This window comes from Notolabrus celidotus, chromosome 2, assembly GCF_009762535.1.
Source record: "Notolabrus celidotus isolate fNotCel1 chromosome 2, fNotCel1.pri, whole genome shotgun sequence".
Lineage (NCBI taxonomy): Eukaryota > Metazoa > Chordata > Actinopteri > Labriformes > Labridae > Notolabrus > Notolabrus celidotus.
The window spans coordinates 26,880,036-26,896,999 of record NC_048273.1 but is presented as its reverse complement, the minus strand read 5'-3'; the positions used below and the strand labels follow the sequence as shown (position 1 = coordinate 26,896,999).

The 16,964-nt window shown below is 39.6% G+C and overlaps 1 protein-coding gene across 4 annotated transcripts in view; it reads right to left on the bottom strand.

Moving 5' to 3' along the window:
* Positions 1-13,108: 13,108 nt before the first annotated feature.
* Positions 13,109-16,964, bottom strand: part of LOC117831101 (BMP/retinoic acid-inducible neural-specific protein 3-like) — a 135,190-nt gene continuing 131,334 nt past the window's right edge. For 3 of the 4 annotated variants that reach the window (XM_034709628.1, XM_034709637.1, XM_034709610.1), the window contains one exon: positions 13,109-14,653. In XM_034709628.1, the coding sequence (XP_034565519.1) occupies positions 13,537-14,653 (1,117 nt within the window). In that variant the 3' untranslated portion in view covers positions 13,109-13,536. The remainder of the gene's footprint in view (positions 14,654-16,964) is intronic. The other variant, XM_034709619.1, reaches the window with a different exon arrangement.

Here is a 16,964-nt window from a genome sequence, read left to right as displayed (position 1 = left end):
CAGGAACAAAAGAGACACTTGTATTATTTTCTAAAGAAATGAGGTTAGCATTTTTTTGTTGCTGTAGTTTTCCTTTTAAGCCTCTCATTTCCTTTTCCTGTTCTTTAAAGAATAAAAAGAGATCAGAGAAAGAAGCTTCGAGTCCTTTTAAAAACTGTAAGGACTGCGTGGAGCATCCTGCTGCCACTGACAGAGCTTTGAAAGCCCTGAGCAGAAATAACTCACTTCACATCACAGGTTCTAAACCTCTTTTAAAGTTTGATGCATGTTTCTGTAGAGGAGTGTGTTATCAGCTTCCTTTAATCCAACGCGGCTATAATAACACAAACGTCTAAATTGTTTGTAGTGGCATCTTATAATTCAACATAAGAGAGTAATTGCAGTTCCTTTCTTACCTTTCCTTAGATGACACATTTTTGTGACCATAAATCAGGTGAGATTTCATTAAAGTGGTCAGAGCTTTGATTTGATTGCTTAAATCTGGGTGTGACGGCAAGAATAGAGTACAAGGAGAATGACACTTTCACCTGCACCTGACTCACATGTGCTGCATGAGGAGGCTGAAAAAGAGAGAGAAATTCTAACAGATACTTTGACTGCAGCACATGAACATGAAAGAAAATAAAGTGTGATACATATTTGCAGAAGTTTGCCCTTTAATATGATAAATGGTGGTGAGATAGGAATGAGAGAAACCAGACTAATTAATTAATTATGCATTGTAATCTCAACTTGCTGATTACTAATTTGGTAATTTTCTCATTTATTACTGTTGCCCCATGCATACAAGGGTGAAATTAAAATATTAATTCAACATGACTAGTACACAAATGTGGCCATGACCAAATTCTAAACAGCTGACTACAGCAGTGGGGCTATGGGGACTAGCCACCAGCTGTTTGTAGAATGGACAATGGGCCTTCATTTCCGCTCATTGTGAGGTGTGAAGCCAAAAAAGTACCTTGACAGGCACTGACCATAGACTGTATAATTAATGGAGGTAGTATTCGTGATGTCACCTATCAGTGTGTGCAGATAGAGAAATTAGATATTCAGAACTATGCTACTATGCTATATTTGAACTATGCTGTAAACATGTTTATTTTTGCTGTAAAGATTGTCTTTTTTGTTTCTGAAGCCAGCCTCAAGCGGACACTCGATGAACTGCAGTTTTTAGTGTGACAGGTTGATGTGTCAGACTTGATCAATCGATTGATTTCATGTTCTGTAGCGTTCACGTTATTGTTTTTTCTATCAAATACATTGTAACTCTATTGTTAATGTGCACTAATTCATGGTCAGTGATGAGACAAAATAATCTAGTTATTCAGATCTTGTGTTCGAGTTTGATGGCTCTACGATCTTTTGGTACTGCCTCTGGGATCCAACAAGGGGTCCACTCTCTGCGTACTCACACAATACAGACGAGAGAAGACAAAAGCGGCAACTGTGTGGTTTTCCCATATGCAATATTTCCCCTTTTGAAGGTAATTACCGTGCGAAAAGCATTGTTGAATTAATGACACACCCAAGTAACAATTTTCTGTGTTACTGTTATTTTATGTTTACTGAATATATGTTTTATATCTGTTCAATATTGAAAAGTTTGGCTAACTCAGACTATGTATTAGTTAGCTTGATTAGACATAACATCTATTATTGTTTAGAGCCAAGTCATGGCGGTTTAAACAAGTTAATTTTATGCCAGTGTAATTGTGTTGTGAATTTAATATGTTTGTTTGCCCTTAAAGAAAGTTACATGTATATGACAATACAGACGAGTGAAGACAAAAGCAGCATCTGTGTGGTTTTCCCTCGTTTTTTGTTAAAAAAAGCAATATTTCCCCCTTTGAAGGGTACAACATTTGCGCTTCCTTATTGGCATCATATTTTAAGACAGGGGTTGCTGCTTTGCGCTGAAATATTACACTGTTGGAGTCTAGGCATGCACAGAGGCAACCTGGCTGGTATAGCTGCTGGACTGATGGCACTCTCTTCCAGCTAACCAAAACAAACATTTGACCTCCTGATAAAACGTCAAGGATCCCTCAGTGGGGCACGGTCCACAGCAGAACATGTTCTTGTGTTGGTTTGAAGCAGACTCTCATTATGTCATGTGTATTTTACTCTTGTAGTTGGACCCCTGTTCAATTTGTTAACAGCAGCTTTGAAATTTTAAAGCTGTTAGACACAAAAGATGAACAAATAGCTGAGAATGATGGATTTTTGTCCGATGTTTACGTTCCTTTTTTTGTACAATTAGCCTGATATGTCTGAATCCTAAGCAGGTAGCTTAATATGTTCAACTCAGCCAATTTAATGCCGACCTTCTCTGCCTGCTGTTTGGTGCTGTGAGTAAGAGCAAGTACATCATAGATTGTAAGCTAAAAAAACTGGAAGGTTAGTGAGAGGAGAATTTGCCTGATAAAAAAGCAGAACAGTGTGCTCAAACAGGCTTCAAGGCTCTTTATAGATGAGAGTTAGAGGACTGTGGTTTCACCTTCGTGCAGCTTTAAAGTCAACCAACAGTGCAAGATCAACATAGCATAGCTGTAATGTTTCCACAGTGAGATCAAGGGATTCAAATCATTCCTCTTCATTATGCCAAATATTTAATTCACTTCAGGGCATTACTAAAATCTGATGATTTAGGGAAAAAAAAGCTGGCCACAGATCCAGTTTGCTTGTCACGCCTGAGCAGAACTTGGCAGAGTTGATTGAGGGACACATTTGCATTTGGCCGACCAAATCACTATTTTTATGGACCCCTTTTGCAATTACATATTCTCTGTGTTAATGTAACTTTCAGATGGAATTAGTTCTTTATGTGCTCCGATGCTTGTAGTCCATTAATTTAGTTTTATTGCCGCTAAATTAGATTCACTTACCCCCTCTGGCAAGGCAGCGTAATATGCATAAAAATAACTTATACCCCTAAACATTTGTTCACAAAATATTCAGCTCAAGTGCTCTGCAGGTAGGCCACATGAATGTCAATAACCTTCAAAACTTCTTTAGGTTGAAGACGTTTATTGTGGTATGAACTGAATTACTCTCTCGCCTTTACGTTCAAGTTCTTCAGGAAGTCGAGGCAGCCTCTGCACGGCGAGGACACCATGTCTCACCGCCTACTTAAAGCTTCTGAGGGAATGTTTTCTCTAAGGATTTGGCATTGAGATGATGATAATATTGTCACCTTCACCCACCACAGTCTGCGCAGACGCCTCTCTTTCCCTTTCATCCTCTAACATTATGTTTTAGTGCCACTATTAAGGCATTATGAGTTTGCATGAGTGTTTTCTTTTTGCAGGAGAAAGGGCTGCGACTCTCCGGGTCACTTTGGGAATTGTGTCTGATTGCGGCTTGTGTGGTGAACTATGAAGTACATTTTCAAAGAGCTGTGCACATTGCTCTGTGGGGAACTGCAGTGAGGACTGAGATGAGGAGAAACAACACAAAGCTGAACAATAAAAGCAAGGCAGCACATGCTGATTGCGGAAATATTTTGACTCTTAGAACAAAACACAGAACATCAGTCTCTTGAGGAGGGAAATGCTGCAACTTGAGAGTTGTATACCCATCTTTAAAAAAATGACCCAATGGTGGAGTTAGAATAAGATCTGGATATAAATATCCAAAAAGACAAAGCAGCAATAAATTAAACATAAAAAGGATGGCACAAATCTCCAGACTACTGATATACGTATAAAACAATCTTTTTAATCTGGATATCACACATCTTTGTTAAATCTGCTGTTACATTTACAGTTGTTGGACTGAGATCTCTTTTCTCACTACTTTCTCTTTGTTAGCTGCATCAGTTACTCTATGTGTTGAGGTTGAAGTTTCATTATGGTGTGTTATCAGATATCCTGCTGTGTGCACTCTTCAGCTGTTACATAAGAGTGTGAAACTTGATATTTTAAAGGAGTTTGGCCCGACAGCTGTGCCATAGATCTTCGAGTATGGTATATTTTAAGCGAGTTAAAACTATGGACATCAGTAAACATTACTGCTGTTTTTTTATTAGAAGAAGAACAGTACAGGAAGAGTTTTGCTGACTAATAAGTATATTTAGTACTATGATTGAGATAGAATCAAGCTCTGGATCATTTTTTATTTTAACTTCAATAGCCAGGATTCACCCAACTCTGATGCCCCAGCTTTAAAAACTTTGTAAAACTACATAATCCAGGACTCGGAGCTGAGTTTGATTGGAGTCCTGATTTTCAAGACTTGTTACACAACTTGATCTGAAGCACTGATGACTTGGACTTGGACTCCAGGTAGAGCTTTTGCTGCACTTGGACATATTTATTGATACAGACCAGTTCCTTTTCTTTTTTTTTTCTATTTTTATGTAAGACCCTAATAATCTTGTACCTTTCGAGCAGGGGCTGGTGTATTCACATGCCTGCGTTCATGTTCTTCTTTTTCAGCAAAAGTTCCTGCCATGCATGCCTAAAGAGGCACTTTGAATCATTGCTTGAGAAGAAGATGTGGTCAACCTCAAGTCTGTCCAGGACATACACAGAAAAGTGAGTGAGATATTTTCAAGTTACTTGGACTGCTGATAATTGTACTATTAGCTATGTTAGCTAACCATAATGTTCCAAGATGTTTGATTAGTGAAATTCTTATCACAGCAGCTGGTAGCAGGTATTTTTTGAGTTTATTAGACAGTGATTTCCCTGCAGTAGAAGCAATGAGTGTCTACCCTTTAAGAGAGTCATGGTGCAAATGTACTCTGGACCCTCAGTGCTGTGACTTCATAAATAATTTAAATCTCATAGTTCATACTGTTTCTAGTTTTATACAGGGACATGGGTTGATGCAGTTCTTATCAATCCTCAGATAATGGGGTTTCCATGCTATCCTGACTCAGATTTTTATCTGGTGACCTGGACTCAACTGGGACATAAACACCTGGGACTTGAGACTGGACACAGACTCAAAGTTTAGTGACTCCACTATAATGCTGCCCCACAAGAAGCTTAAAATCAGTTATTGTATTATCTAAAGCTGCTCGGTGGAGCTTTTTATTTAACAGGCATATGTAAGACATGTTCTGTAGTTAGGTAAGCTGGTTAGTTCAGTGGAATGCTTTGCAACAATATAAGGATGGCATAATTTGGTTAATGTTCATCCTCATGTACTTGAACAAATTGAACAAAATGGAAATCTACTCTTAAAAAAAAATCCACAGAGCTTCTAGAGTTCAAAAACTCTGCAGGGAACTTTTACAAAACACGAGGGCAATTTATCTCCTCGTTTTTTATTGTAGGGAGATACTGAGCTGAGCGAAACTGACACATTCTGAAAACTCCTAAACTTTGGAACTTCATGCTTGCTTTCACTTCACACTACACACTGAAACTTTTCTTTTGAAATGCCACGACAGCTCTGTTAGCCTCTCAAAGTTGATCTTTAGTGGTGCATTAGTATCTAATTGCTGTCTTGAAATCAGGCTGCAACAGGGAAAATACCAAGTTTTAATTTTCATGTCATGTTGGGTAAGAGTGTACTCAGGCTGTTTGAGGGGCAGGGACGAAAAAACAACCCCAGCTGTATGCCACGCGGCACCAGGGGACAGGAAGTTGTGAGTGGGGAATTGTTTAAGCTGCATTTTGAAAGCTCTCTTTTTAAGCTCTTCAGTTTTTGTCACCCCAGTATTCTATAACAGTACGATGGGCTGGTCAGATTTTCGGCAGGCAGTCTTGTAAGAAGGTTACCTAGAGGTTACAGCGTAGACAAGTGTTTCAAATTCCTGATATGCCAACAGTGCAAGGTGTATTTAAACAAAATGAGGTACAGGTAAGGGGGGTCTGGGAGTACATCCCCATGAAATGTTGATTTTCTAACATTTAGAGGAGGTCCAGTAATTACAGTGGCATGGCCAATTAATACAAATCTATTTCCACATTAGAGCTTCTCTAATCAGCATTTGCTTTGACTAAGATTTCTAGGCAAATACATAAAAGAGAAGCGTGTGTTTTGTCTATAAAAGCTAAATGATCATGAGGAGATTTCACTATTTAACTCAAGGCCAAGATCTGACTCCCCCCTGAGCAGACAGAATCACCACATCATGCAGTCATGTTGCGATACCACAGTGCTGTCATCAGTGAGCTCCTGTCTGAGCATCTGATGATCAAAATAATAGGTCTGAGATAATCCTTATCACCACAGCTCAAAAGTCAAAGAAAATCTTATCTTATTTAATTCCTTTTGGCATAAAACACACAATAAAGTTATCTACAGACCCTTTCATAGGAATTATTTTAAGTAACCAGTAGCACTGAGCTTAATACCCCTTTAAACCTTGCAGATACCCCAAGTCTACATTGTTTTTTCTAAATCTGCTGTCTCCCCTGCTCCTGTTCTTTCACTTCTATATTTTTCTCCTCTGTCTGATGGGTGGATTATGATGGCTGCCTGAGCATGAAGAAATTCAATTCAGGCCCACCTCTCTGTTCCCACTTGGACTTGAGGTTTAATGAAAATATCACAGTTTGGGAGAGAATCAAGTGCTGGCTTGCTCATGGACTTACATGGAGTCATGGAGCATAGCATTTCACACAGATGTTACTGTGGATTGTTGTGATGCACGGATAATTTCAGACCAAATAACTATGCAGGGAAATAATGACAGGAGTGAAACACCAGACACAGTGGTGCATGATAGAGCTTACACTCGGTTTCATTAAGCATGGATGGGGAATTCCCTGCAGGTAGGGTGCAATCACAGTATTTGTATGCTATAGCAGTCCTGCTTTGATTTGGGATAAGAAAGGATCAAAACACTGCAGCTTTAGAGATTTGATTTAGCTTGTAAAATACATGTTTTTCCAAGCAAGTGTTCAGGGTATGTTGCAGTCAGTCTGTTCTCACTCCCATGTAGTCAACACGGCGTCTTGTTAAGTGATGTGTCAAAACAGACCATTTCAGAACCCCTAACATAACTTCTGCACATTGTCCTCTAGTTAATGCTTATCTATCATCCATAACCTGACATCTTTATGTTAGAAGTCTAACAGTCCGATGTTGCATATGTATTACCAGGGGCGGATCTAGACATTCTTGGCTTGGGTGGCCCAGCTTGGGCACATAATTACGTAGCATTGGCATGACATATTTGTTCATAGGCACACAAATTAATAGCATTATATTTTTATCCTTCGTAATGATATCTACTTCTGATAGACCGATCAGATCAAAGTATTCCTGAAAATATGCATTTTTGCCTTTATCATGATAGCTAATGAAAGACAGGAAATGTAGAGAGAAGAAAGTCGGGTAAGGCATGCAGCAAAGGGTCATGGGTGTGAGTCTAGACCAAGCGGCAACCTCCGGTCTAAAAATATGAGTCAATGCGGAAGTGTTAGAAGCTGCAGTTCATCGAGGATCCGCTTGAGGCTGGCTCCGGAAGTACCGGAAGTCACATACACATGAATGGGGAAAAGACGATCTTTGCAGCATTAATAAACATGTTTACAGCCTGGTACAAAGGACGAGTGTAGTCTGAATAGCTAATTTCTCGACGTCCTCTCACTGTGAGGGGGGTGAATTTTTTTCTAATTCGGCAATTTCGAATATATTGAGATTACCAGTCTTCCAATGAGAGGCACAGCTGCCTGCAGGAACACTGCAGCTGTTGGCTAGGAGGCTCAAAGCCCGCCTCTTTACGTCACACTGGCTCGACAGAAGCAATATGGCTGCCGCAGCCGATTGGTCTCAAAACAGCTCTTCAGAAACAGATGGGTGACGTCACGGATACTACGTCCATATTTTTTACAGTCTATGGTCTAGACAGTGACCGCTGACAAAGACTAGTCTCTGTCCGTGGAGCGAACACTTAAACCTTTGGGCCAACCATACACAACAACAGAGTGGAAACATAATGAATATTCTCAGCTTAAGTCTTGAAGTACTCACAAAGAAGATTTCTAAAGTAACAATTTAAAGTATCAAATTAAAAAATGTGCCACATTGGAATGCAAAAAAAGTTACCAGCAGCCTGTTGCAAGCAGCCCAGATAGCCGATTTCATCACAGGTGAGCTTTTTGACAAGACATACAGCCAATCATAATGAAGGATCTGAAAGTGAAGCTCTGAATGTGATGAAGTGATGCTCGAATGTAAACCAGATCCTTATATATTTTTAAGCTTTCAGCTACAGACCAAGCGTATGTATTTGACTGGTTAGTCATGTGAACTTGATTATGCTGCGTATAAATGCATGTGATGGGAAACAGTCCTCTCAGTGCAACTTTACATTTGAAATGTATTGTCAGTAATTGTCACACAGATTTAAGTTTATCATTTCAGAAGAAATGTCAAAAATTATTCTCCTTTTTTTTTTTATTATAGCAGACATGTCAACAGTAATTCTCTGCAGAGTTTTTGTTTTGTAGTTTCCTTTCTTACTGATGGGATTTAACACATCCCCAGAAAACTTGTGGTTAAGAAACCTTTCAAATTCTGCTTGCACTTTCCGCTTGATCTCTCCTTTCTTCACACATCTCTAGCAGGAAGAAGCGATTTGCATTTTTCTGACATCTCTGGCAGAAGGCATCACCGTGGTCTAAACGTGTGATGGAGGAAAACTGTGGGCCAATTCAGTCTCTGAACCTGCATTTCCACATTGACTGCTTTCATCATGTGAAATGGTTAAACATCAGAGAGAAGTTGGAGAATGAGCTGCATGGTGAACAGTGGGGAGCTGTGTAGTATACGACGTGGCACAAAGCACTTGCAGGACACGAACTGTGATGCTTTTATTATGTGGCTTGGAGTAAGACATAAAGTATGGCAAATTACAACAGACTACAAACCACTGGGAGAACAACCTGAGATAACGGCCTTTGATGCTGTGTCTTCGCCGCCGCTTCCAGCAGCCATCCATCAGCCGAGACCTAAAAGAGATCTAGAGCCCGGAAATTCTCTGCCTGGTACTACAGAGCATTGTGTGCAGCACTGCATATCTTAAAATCATCCAAGTGTGATCAGCTTAAATCAGGCACAAAATGCAAACTGCCACAATGATGTCCATCACCATCATTTTATGAGAAAGAAAGTTTTTGGTCATTAAAAGGTAGCTTTGATTTATGTCCAAAGGAAATAACCAGCGTTTAATGATCAGGATAAAGCTGATGATACATGTTAAACATTCACTACCAAGCGCTCCAAGAAAACTACTAATTTTACTCTTTTAACCATTTGGATACCTATTATGCTGATCCACACTTCTGTACATACATATAATGTTACAATGTTGGATATTCCAACTTAACCTCTGCAAAGTTTCAAACTTTGAGATACACAGTTGTTGGCGTAATGTGTTTTCCGGCTTCTCAGAACAGCTTGTTTCAAGAACATTGTGAGACTTGGCCTGAACCTGACGTCAGGCTCTGCCATCCTTTTAGGACAACGTTCAAGGATAAGCCCACCTGGCAGCTCTGTCAAAGACTCAGCTTATACTCCGCTCTGCAATTTTTTGATTCAGTATGTCTCGGAAAGTTGCTCGTGAGTGTTCTTTTGGTTGTGAAGGAAAGTCAAGGCTAGTTTCTCATCCCAAAGACAAAGGCACCAAAGACAGTGGGAAGTTTTTGTTTTCAGGAAAACAACAGTCACAACTTAACTGTTTGTGTTGCCACTTAACTGTGACTGAAACCTGGGGCTGCTCCATATAAATACCATCCATGAAGGCTTGGAACTTATATGCTGTAAGTAACATTATAATAACAAGTTAATGGAACAATGGCTAACTGCTAATAGATATATAATGGGCTAATCTTTGACATTTTCTGTAAAGGCCAATTTATGGGTCGATATATGACTACAAAGCTGTATGAAAACTAACACCAACAAGCTGTGTCTAACTTTATATCACTGGAATAGCTGCCAAAATGAAGAGTTTCAGGCAGAGGCTGAATGGTGCTCAAATGTGAATTTTCAGTATAAGATAAATGAGGAGTTTTTTGAGCTGCAAATTATGCAAAGCTACTCCATGGGTGTCCTAGACTGACATAATGGAAGGTAAAATTAGTTTAATTGTTCTCCTTTAAATTGCATTGAAAGAAGCTACTTTGCAAGTTAGTGAAGTATCCCCTGAACTTACTGACGGCATGATTTCATTGTTTTTAAGATGAAATGGACTTGGATGCTGCTCTTCTTTTAACTCTTATGACACTTTTAATGAGGTGGTTATACAAACATTTGAATTATTGATACTATGTTGAATATTAAAACTGCATAGGCTACAACAGGTTTTACGGAAATGCAAAAACTCATCAGCTGGATTAATAACAGCTATCTAATGTGCGAAACCTTTTTTTTTTTTAAAATCATACCTCCAGAAATTACATCTCCATAATACCAATTTCAAGATGTTCCAATAATCAGCCAAATCATAAGTAAGTGGATCATAAACCAATCCTTTACTGTGTCTCGTCTGTTACTGCCACAGAGCTGCTCTCCTGTACAACAGCTGGCCTCTCTGGAGGGAGTATTTCACTGCATATCTGAATGAAAATGAGAGTTGATGTGAAAAAGTATTTGGATGCAGCATGTTCTTACACTGAGGTTGGAAAAATGTATGATTCATCAATGCTAATAAGAAATATTACAGAGCAGTGAACAAAACCTTTAGGTAGCATCTCGTTATAATAAAGAATGTCATTTCTAGCATGTCATACAACTGTGGCTAATTAATGGATATTCTAAGGGCTAACAATCATGACAGGTAAAGATTAACCTCGTTTTTTTGTTGGTTTTGTTTCCCCTTTGAAAGGCAGTTTCTATAACAGTCCAAATGTCCATTAAATGCATAACACCATCATAACACTGAGTGTCCCTAAGATCCAGTAAGATGTCTTCTCTCTCCTTTACAGTGACAGACTTTAAGTATGGCAGCATTTCTTGGTTTATGTTTGTATTGCTCAGTTGTCCAGCAGTATTTCAGTGAGCTTTGATTTATGCAAACAGTCCATGTACAAGGTTAAAGAGGCAGGACAGGCCGTAAAGCAGTACCATCTGATAGCTATCATCTGATAACGAGTCAGCATTAATCAATCCCTACAAACAGACATCTGCTTTAAACAGTTTACAATTTGCTGACCTTCCAACTTGGCTTCAATCTCGTCTCTGAAATTTCTAGTCACACTGTCAACAAAAATATAGTTACCAAATATTAGTGGATGGGTCCTGAGACTGTCCTCTTAACATGCTTTAAGAGATGCATTCATTCTCTCCTTTTATCCCCTCATATCAAGAGTGCTGGGCTTGAAGGTAAAGTATATCCTTCAAATCAAATGAGCCTTATTCATAGCAGATAGTAGACTTAAGTGCACACTCATATCATATCATATTCTCTGTTTAACTTCACTGCCTCATTTTAACTTGGTGTTACTTTGCTTGTTGTTTTATTTATTTTATTGTGTTGTTTTTATTGTTTTTTATCCTGTCTGTAAAGTGTCCTTGAGCGTTTGGAAAGGCGCTTTAAACAAAATGTATTATCATTATTATTATTATTATTATTATTATTATTATTATTATTATAACTGTAAAATATCTATTCAAGATTCCTAAAATGTCCCAAAAGTTTTTTAGTCTTTCTTTTGTTTTACTCTGGAGCCAAAAATTTGTATTCAGTCTAAAGTCTACAGATCAAAACAGAACAGAAGCTTTCAATATTAATAGCTCCATCAAAAAATGGGCCCAAACGAATTTAAGTTTAAAGCTGTTGACCAGACCATATCAGATCACATCTCATTTAAACACCTGACTTAAATTCTTCAGCCAGGCGGGATTGAATTTAGTTTGGATGTAATCACAGCTCATGAATCTTGCAGGAGCAATAAACCAAGTCAGTCAGACAACTAACAGAATTTTAAGCTGAAGTTTATTATTACAGCATACAGTACTGTGTTTGGCGCATAGTATCTGACTCATTACTCCTCGCAGAATACCTTATATGCAGACATCGAGGAGTAATGAGATAGGACTAACCCCTTCGGAGCCTACAGGCGGATGCTGGGGAGGAGGTGGGTTTGAAAGTTTGCACACAGCACTGTTGCAGGGTGGCAGTAGAACTGACAATGCAGAGGCAGAGACAGGAAGTCTTGCAGCTTAAATAGAGCGCCAAATGAGAGGATGTTGAGATCAGCTGATGGAGAAGATGACGTGTCAGTATGAATCAGTGCAGCTTGATTTGTCTGCCTGAACTAGCTTGCAGGCAGCGCTCCATTTGTTTCATTCACGATAATGTCACTTTTTTACATTTTTGCAAAAACATCTCCTGGGAAGAATATTTACAATCATTATTATATAATATCCCAAACCTAATTTGGGTTGATACATTTTTATTATGGTTGTCTTATCGTGTCAGTGTTTCAACCTTAATTGTGACTGGTGTATGTTTTCTTGAAATAGTCTGTATCTCCTCATCTAAAATCCTTCTAATAACATGTATCATCATAGTGCTCAGATGAAAACAGTATTTTTAATCTGAAAATTAGTTTATAGGATTAGCCTTAAATATCTTGGTTATGACGTGGCTGGATAATCCTGTAATTTTGGCCTTGACTCAGGCTAACTCACTTATCCCTGAACAAAGACGCATCAGAAGACATTTGGCATGTCATGGCAGGAGAGGCTGAGGTGTTCCTGAATAAAGACGTACGATGACATGCATGAAAATTACACCATCTATAGACCACACATAAAAATGTATTTTATTTAGTGTATTAACAAATTGTATTATACATTTTATTTTTGTAACTTTTTGTTTCACAAACAACAGCATTATAAAAATAAAAGCACATGTAACATAGATTGTGATTTAGTGTCATTTTTTTATCTGCAGTATTACAGCATCTATTTATCAGTTTTTTGAACATTTTCAACTATTTCCTTATAAAAGTGTGTAGTAGATTTTAAAAACGAGTGAGTCTATCGTTGAATGGAAAGCAAGTGTCTCAGGCTTGAAAAGAGTGTAAGGACAGTAAAATAAGTACTGATGTGTGTGTGGGAGTGTGTGTGTGTGTGTGAATATTGTCGCACCAGGAAAATAAATGTCATGATTAAAATACAAACAAAACAAACATGCTGGTGTTGAAATGTTATATTTGCCAGATGGATACATTGCTCAGGTAATACTTCATCAGAAAAGCTCTTATTTACGTATGTGTGTGATTCAGTTTTGTGCAACCTACAAACGTCAGCACACTGGCAACATATCAGTGGTGGTAGAGTTTAAATGTATAGCACTATAACTGTCAGTTATTATTTTCACCAGGAGAGAGAAGAAAAAGAAGCTATGAGGCAAGTTTGGTGAAATCCTCCTTAATTCTACAATGTTGTACAAATTTATACGAAAATTTGACATGAGGATCTCAAATGCACTCTGGAGATCCATGACGACAATGAAAATGTCCCCCAAATGTCCCCTGCACGGATCCAGAATTGCTCTTAACCATCATCAGGCCTGTGTGATAACTGCTCCGCCATCTGTGCAACTGGCCTCCTGCCCACTTATTAGCTACATAATTTGGTTGTTTCGTATTCCATCGAGTTGGGCTGCTTGGCACTGAAAGTCTGCAGCGCTGCCTGGATCCTGGCAACGTCTGTGGTGGACAGTTTGAGCCGGTGCCGCAGCAGACAGGAGAACAGGTCCAGAGGCTGCGCTCCGGGCGGGGAGAGCCTGTTGACCCGATCCCGGATCTCCAGCAGCTGCAGCAGGGCCGAATCCTGCGATCCCTGAGTGTATGGGTAGTCTAGCTGTAAAATCAGGTCCTGGATCGCCTCTGGGTCAAAGTGCATGCTGTAGCCATACACCTGGATGCTGTTGATCTTCATGTAGCCCAGATTCTGCCCTGGTTCCAGGTACTCCAGAGGTTCATAATATACAGTTCCATTGCCGTTAATTGCAGGCCCTCGGATCCTGCTCCGCAGGTAAAAGTGAACTGTCTCAAAAAATGTTTTCCACTTGTTTCCCAAAGTCAAAGTCCAGTTATAGCAGTCATAGGGAAAGTCTAATTTAGTCCTTTCCCAGTCTGGGTAGTTATTCTGGTCAATGGGCATGATCCAGCTCTCTGAGTGGCTGCCCCCAAACGGGTTGATATAGACAGAGAGCAGCGGATCCAAAGTGCTGTTCTTGGTAAGGCAGATCTGCAGAGACATCCCCAGGAGCATGTGCACATGGTTTGACTTATATTTATTACTCTTCAGTGTCAGCAACATCCTCTTCCTCCACGATGGGTCAAACCAGTTGTTCAGCCTGACATCGTTGCTGACAAAGATCCCATGTATGCTGATGCGGTTGTCCCGTTTCTGCAGGAGGTAGCGCAGCTCCATATCCTGCAGGTCGGTCTCGAAGCCGATGTAGTGGTCAGTGGAGTCAGGCACCTCGTTTCGGCACACACCCTGGCTCAGCATGTAGCCCTGGTTGCAGGTGGCACAGCGGGAGCGGTTCTCGTAGGAGCAGGAAGCGCAGGAGGTGCCCTCGCCCACTGTGCAGGGGATGACACCCTGGCAGGGAGGGTGCTCGTAAGGGCAGGAACAACTCCGGGTCTCCTCCAGGTAGGAGCCGATGTGGTTGTTCTCACTGCAGTACATGATGGAGAGGATGTAGTGCAGCCAGTAGCTGAAGGGCCTGAAACAAAGACAGAACAGCATGTTAGATTTACTATTAGTATGTTGATAAAGTAAACGTTTAAGGTAACATCTTGTCGGGAAGCACGCTGATTGTTGCTTTAATTATTAAGCTTTTTTTATGTCAACAGTCCAATTAAAGTGACTGCTATGAATAATGTTTCTGATGATTATCCTCTATTGTCAGAAAATGCATGTAGTTAATAATGTAAGAACTTAAGTTGACATACACAGGAACAGCATTACAATCAGAATAGATTGTATTCAAGGCTCTCTAACCCAAAGTGGATCTGGGATTAAGCTACATACTTATTTCACAATAGATAGAGATACAGTAGAGTGTTTTGATGTAATCTCATCAAAGGCCCCACACCCTTCTGTATGAACTGTCCTGAACATGATTAGAGTCAGACACAATGCTGTTTATCAGCCTGGACATGATATAAATGTGGGCTGAGTTACAGACTTTTCTAAGGCTGACCTACAATCTCTGAACAGACTCTCCTTTTCTGTGGAGCAGTGTTAAATTAAGAGCATTGGGAAAACACTAGTACCATGTGGTGTTAAAGTACTGCAGGACACTATTAATAACATAAGTGAAAACAAAGCGAAAATCTGTCTGCTTGCTCCAAAAGGTCTTTAACAGCAGTCGAAACACAAGAACACATTGTTCTTTTCTGAAGAAACATCGAACATAGCCAGACAAGAGGAGAAACAAGACACAAACAACTAAAAACCCAGCAGACACAACAAGAAAGAGGAGCAGAAAGGATAAAAATAAAGGAAGGGAAAAAAGACGGGGCATAGTGTCGGGTTTATATTATCTTATTGTAGTGTGCAGCATGCATGAGTGTTTGTGTGGGTGGCTGGTTTTAAAGGCAGAGAAGGGAAAAAAGCAAAATGGGGAGACAAAGAAAGAAAACATAATCTCTGCTTTGGCTGTTAGGACAAAGAGCTCTCGGGTGAATCTGGGACAGGTTAGTCAAGGACAGGGTTTAATTTAGTTATTTTTACCTTTATACTTTCTTTTATCAACATCTTTCTTTTCTTTCTTTTTGTAATTTTTATACAACTCTATCCCCTCTCCTGCTCGTTGCACTCTTTGCTACCAGTTATTTCAGGTCGTCCCTTGACCCATTGGTGGTCTTAGACCGACTTAGACCGACCCCCCATAGGTAACACTTCTAATGATGATATCAAAACCTGTCATTGGACCATTAGGAGCCTGATTTAACATCATAAATAACGGTCAAACATAATGTCTGTATCCTGAAAAGTAAGTCTGTCACTGATGCATGAATCAGTGCAGTGTAATAAGGCAGAGTCACGATGACTACTAAGTAGGAAAGGCTGAATATTCCATTTAAAACACAATCTTTAATGATAAAATCCAAATTCCTGAGGTTGTTTGTGAAAAAGGAACAGATGGACCGCATGGCAAGAATAAAATGCTGTCCATCTTTTTTTCCCTTTTTGTTCCACATCTGTCACATTTCTGAATCCACTTTTGTTCTCCAGCAGAGTTAGCAGCTTTGTTTTTGTGGCCATGTGCATCTGCTCATTTAATTCGTATGGAACAACGGTGTATGTATAAGTAATTTACATTCAAAGGCATCTTTCTGAAGGAAAAAATAACATTTGTCCAAACAGTTGTTTGACTAGATAATAAGTAGGCTTCACAGCGTGTGTGTGGCACCGTGGTTTTCAACTTCTGTAATTAATGTTAGATCAAAGTCACAGAGTCAGCCGAGTTTCTTTCTACAACTTTACAGACCAGGTTCAGAGCAAATATATGAAGTCTGTTTCAATGTTTGGAAATAAATATCTATCTCTGTATTTTTTTTTGTGGAGAGCAATCCACCATTCTTTATACTCTGGCTGTTTGTGGCTGACTTTCCTTCATCAAACATCTGATAAAACATAACAGTGAATGTAGAATGCATTCAATAATGTATTGCCTGCAACTCCTTACAGGCAGCCCTCTCTGCATGCACATTCAAACCTCTGCAGATCATCCGGAATGCAGTAGCACCACTGGACTTCAACCAACCCAAAACAACACACATCACTCTGCTTCTCAAATCCCTCCACTGGCTCCCAGTTTCCACATGTATCAGAATTGAAAACCCCTTTCCTTTTCCTCACTAGAAAAAAAGAAAACAGTCACAGAAATGGCTCTTGCCCTCCTGAACTTCTTCATCCAGGTCCACACTCCCTCTGGCTCACTGCACACTGCACAGTGCCAATGAAAGGCGCCTGGTACTCCCATCACAACGGGAACTTTTGGTGCTAGCTAGCCTCTAATACCCTGT